This window comes from Linepithema humile, chromosome 6 (genome assembly GCF_040581485.1).
Source record: "Linepithema humile isolate Giens D197 chromosome 6, Lhum_UNIL_v1.0, whole genome shotgun sequence".
In the NCBI taxonomy this organism is placed as follows: domain Eukaryota; kingdom Metazoa; phylum Arthropoda; class Insecta; order Hymenoptera; family Formicidae; genus Linepithema; species Linepithema humile.
The window spans coordinates 15810623-15815128 of record NC_090133.1 but is presented as its reverse complement, the minus strand read 5'-3'; the positions used below and the strand labels follow the sequence as shown (position 1 = coordinate 15815128).

Sequence of the window (4506 nt, the reverse complement as noted above, 5' to 3'; positions counted from 1 at the left end):
TTATTAAACTTTATTTTAATTTATTAATTTGATTATATACAGTTGAAAAAAATGCAAAAAAAGGAAAAAAAAGTTGCAAAAAGTAGGTCTCGAATATGGGATCTTTAATATTCAAGCGATTCGCCTTACTCGATTAAAAAACGCTTGATTCTTTGTTGTACGCTGCTGTTGATCAAACAGTCTAACGCACGGCAAGGACGCGTGACGTAAATAGCTTCGCTTGTGGATATAACATGGACATGAACCATCTCAGAAAATAGACGTGACTTTTTGACCGATGCGGAAAATGGACGTGGCTATTTAGTTCCTAAGCCGGCCGCAAATGGACGTGCGTCACTAGCGTACGGCCTAGAGAAAGCGTCGTACGGAAAACGGCAGCGTGGCCTCTCTCAGGTTTCTCTCTGCTATTAGTGTACGACACAATGTACCGTATGTTAAGCCCCTTGCACAATGCCAGGCAACAGGCAATAGGAACAGGGAACAGGAATAAGAAATAAGAAATTATCGCTCCCAATGCAGAATGATGCGATAGCGACAAGAACCAACCAATCAGAACTTTTGAATTTTGTCGGCTGCTTCGTAGTGTTTATAATTGATCCCAGCAACGTGACGCAAAAATATTAAATATTAATATTAATATTTAATAAAATATTAACATTTTAAGGTTTTTATTGAACAAAGTAAGTTAAATATATACTCATACATACACACACGTGTATTTATATAATTCTGTATATATAATACTATATGGTTTTTTTATTAGTATATTTTCTTTAATATACTTTTTAGATAATTTTGCTATGGATGACGAAAACATGATATTATTTCTCTGTACAATGCAAGTAGCTAGCCTAGCATTGTACACTGTATGGAAGACGAAAAAATCCAAATGTTGGAGGAACAGGCGATGATGGGTTCGTCCCATCAATACTCGACGTGCACAGTATGGTGATTTCGCAACTTTATTTGCGGAGTTGAAAAAAGATGAAGATATGTTTTTCCGGTATATGAGAATGGATGTGCCTACATTTTATGAATTACTGCGACTAGTGGGTCCGTTCTTGCAGAAAAGAAGTATCAGAACTCCGATATGTCCAGAACAACGTCTTGCAATAACTCTGAGGTATAGATTATGTGTTTTAAAATAATAAACTGTACATTTTATGCATGGATTGAATTTTGGAAAGTTTATCAACTTTGTTACAGATATTTAGCAACAGGAGACCAGATGCTATCTGTAGCTTTAGCATACAGAGTAGGAGAGTCCACTGCTCATATGATCGTCAAGGAAACATGCTCTGTTATAGCGGATGTTCTGATGCCAATTTATGTGAAACATCCCACAAAAGAAGAATGGATGAAAATCAGCAGCGATTTTTTAGAATTATGGAATTTGCCAAACTGCGTTGGAGCAATAGATGGCAAGCACATATCTATCCAAGCACCTCCGAATTCTGGCTCAACATATTTTAATTATAAAAAGACTTTTAGTATTGTGCTGATGGCTGCTTGTGATGCTCGATATAAGTTTACACTGTTCAACGTTGGTGCGTATGGCAGTGAAAGTGATGGCGGAATTCTTTCTAGATCAGATTTTGGAAAATCTCTATACTCAGATACGCTCAACATACCTGGAGGCACTACTCTTCTACCAGGAAGTGATAAGAAAGTATTTTATTATTTCGTTGGGGATGAAGCATTTCAAATGTCTACACACATGATGCGACCTTATCCAGGGAGGTCTTTAAATGAACAAAAGAGATTATCCCGAGCCAGAAGGATAATTGAAAATACATTTGGAATCTTTACAGCCAGGTGGAGAATATTTCTAAGATCAATATGTGCTAGTCCAGATGTTGCTGACCGATTGGTGCTAGCAGCAATTTGCTTGCATAATTTTTTAAAAACTAAAAATGATGAAAAAGTCCCGCTGCAGCAAAGGTATTGTCATCCCCAATTTACAGACAGAGAAACGGAAGAAGGGGATTTAATAGAAGGAGAATGGAGACAACAGACACAAATTGATCAAATAAGACCTATGAGAAATGCAGGAGCACATCGAGCCACTAGAGAAGCATATACAATGCGCGATACTCTTTCATCATATTTCATGACAGCAGCTGGGGAAGTTCCTTGGCAATATGAATACATACGTCGAGGGCAACATCACGATGTACCTTAAAATTTCTATTTATATTTGATGATTTAATATTTTTTTCTTATTATCTAATATAACTTCATGAAAAATCAGAACTATTATTTCAAAAATATAGACATATTTCGACTGTGTGTTTTAAACTGCACTACACATTCAAAATTCACAGAATAAATTTATTTCTGCAAAGTTGTGTATAATGTCAGTGGAAGAGTGATTTATTTGTTATTACATATACATGATATTTTACCATTCCTCTCTGGTGTAAGACTACAATGTTTTTTTTTTACTGAACTAGAAATTAATTTTATATTTTGATGTGTATTTTAGATACCAAGATAAACGCATAAAATAAGGCTAATTGTAAGTATTTAAAAGAAGTATATATTGAAACAAATTATTGCAAGTCACAAAATTAATGTTTTTTTTTTATCAAGATTTTTTTACAAATGATACATACAAGAAACTAAAAATACCTTTATATTTCATGCTTTATAAATAAGTTATATGACATATACATTTATTATACAATATACAAAATGATATTAACTTTTTACATGGATACTTTGATGTAAATATACATAATATGGAGCACATAATATACATAATATATACACATAAAGCACATAAATAAAAATATTTTACAGAAATTAGAATATGAATGTATGTAACTAAATAATATAAATGTTTGCAAGAATATTGCAAAATTTATGTATAATACATAGACTTTTTTATCCTTCAGAGTGTTTTCAACCCATTTTTTTCAGCCGGGTTTTGTAGCACATAACACACACTCACACGCACAACTAACACACACATAACTAACCTAAAAGATTCTGTATGGCCGGTATTCATAGTCCGTTCTTATATTCAAGATCGTCTTAAGTATAAACTTATATTCGCTCTCTTCGTCAGACACAATCTATGTGTGACGAAGAGAGCGAATATAAGTCCGTGCTTAAGACGATTTTGAATATAAGAACGGACTATGAATACCGCCCTATATGACAGATAGCACTGAGAACTGTATAGCGCCTCTATCCCAAAATCCCGGAACTAATCTATAGCTCTTTTTTACGTTATTCTTTCTATATTGCACACATGCTTTATATAAATCTGAAAAAGGGTGGCGTTTTGAAAATAAGTCTCTAAGCTCTATTTTTTTGGTTTTCTATTATTGTTTCATACGCTCTTCTTCGGCACATGGTCTTGTTTTGCAGATTGAAGCAGTATAATTTTGACCAAGTTCCAAAAAAGACATTCCAATATGTTTATATTTTAATAATTATCTAAATTTTTAATATATCACCAACATGAAAAGTAACTGATATGTTATTCAAGGTGCAAATTCAAAATAAACATACATAAAATATTCATAAAATGTATAAATAAAACTGATCAAAATTTGATTAAAAAAAAATTTAATTAAAATAACAAAATATTTATTAAAAAATACAAAACACTTGGCGCTGCCACACCGAACAACATGTTAACCTACATAATGTCAATTAATTACATAATGTCAATTAATTACATGATGTCAATTAATCATGCTATTATTACATTATTACTCATTTTTGTTGTTTCATAATACTATAGGTGTAAAGATGTAAAGGGGTGAAGGGGTGGTGGAGCCTCTTGACGGGGGGGTGGGTGAAGGGAGAAATGGTGCTGGGGGGGGGGGGGTGAAGCCCGTTGGCAGCGCCAAGTTTTTTTGTATTTTTTAATAAATATTTTGTTATTTTAATTAAATTTTTTTTTAATCAAATTTTGATCAGTTTTATTTATACATTTTATGAATATTTTATGTATGTTTATTTTGAATTTGCACCTTGAATAACATATCAGTTACTTTTCATGTTGGTGATATATTAAAAATTTAGATAATTATTAAAATATAAACATATTGGAATGTCTTTTTTGGAACTTGGCCAGATCTTATCATTTATGAATTTTTGTGCTATATCACCTACTTTTTTATAAATGTATAAAATTAATTATGTGACAGAATTGAGATTATTTTTCAATAAGTTTTGCACATTTCGGATGTAACATTTATATTAAGTCAGTTGTATATTAACTAAATTATCTTACATTCTAACACAAGTATTTTGTATATCACACTTACATTCTGTGAAACAAATGTTTTATTTTGAATATTCAAACTAAACTATTTTTCGTTGTAACATGTTTTCGGTTTGACTGCCCCATTGATATAAAGCCATGGATAACTGATATGAAATATCTTTGGCTTCATATCACGGTTTTGTTAAAATTTTTACAAAATATGCGAAAAAAAAACAATGATATCAAATTAAAGACATGTTAAACATAAAATAATATAGTTAAAA

General features: G+C 31.8%; 1 protein-coding gene across 2 annotated transcripts; it reads left to right on the top strand.

The window, feature by feature from the left end:
• The first annotated feature begins 341 nt into the window (after nucleotides 1-341).
• On the top strand, nucleotides 342-3431 carry LOC105677951 (uncharacterized). 2 transcript variants are annotated; one of them, XM_067356652.1, is made up of 3 exons: nucleotides 342-680; nucleotides 790-1123; nucleotides 1207-3431. In XM_067356652.1, the coding sequence occupies exons 2-3, from the start codon at nucleotides 993-995 to the stop codon at nucleotides 2180-2182; spliced, it is 1107 nt and encodes a 368-aa protein (XP_067212753.1). In that variant the 5' UTR covers nucleotides 342-680; nucleotides 790-992; the 3' UTR covers nucleotides 2183-3431. The 2 variants fall into 2 exon arrangements, with proteins under 2 accessions (XP_067212753.1, XP_067212752.1); XM_067356651.1 differs by having other exon boundaries at nucleotides 342-1123.
• The last annotated feature ends 1075 nt before the right edge of the window (nucleotides 3432-4506 follow it).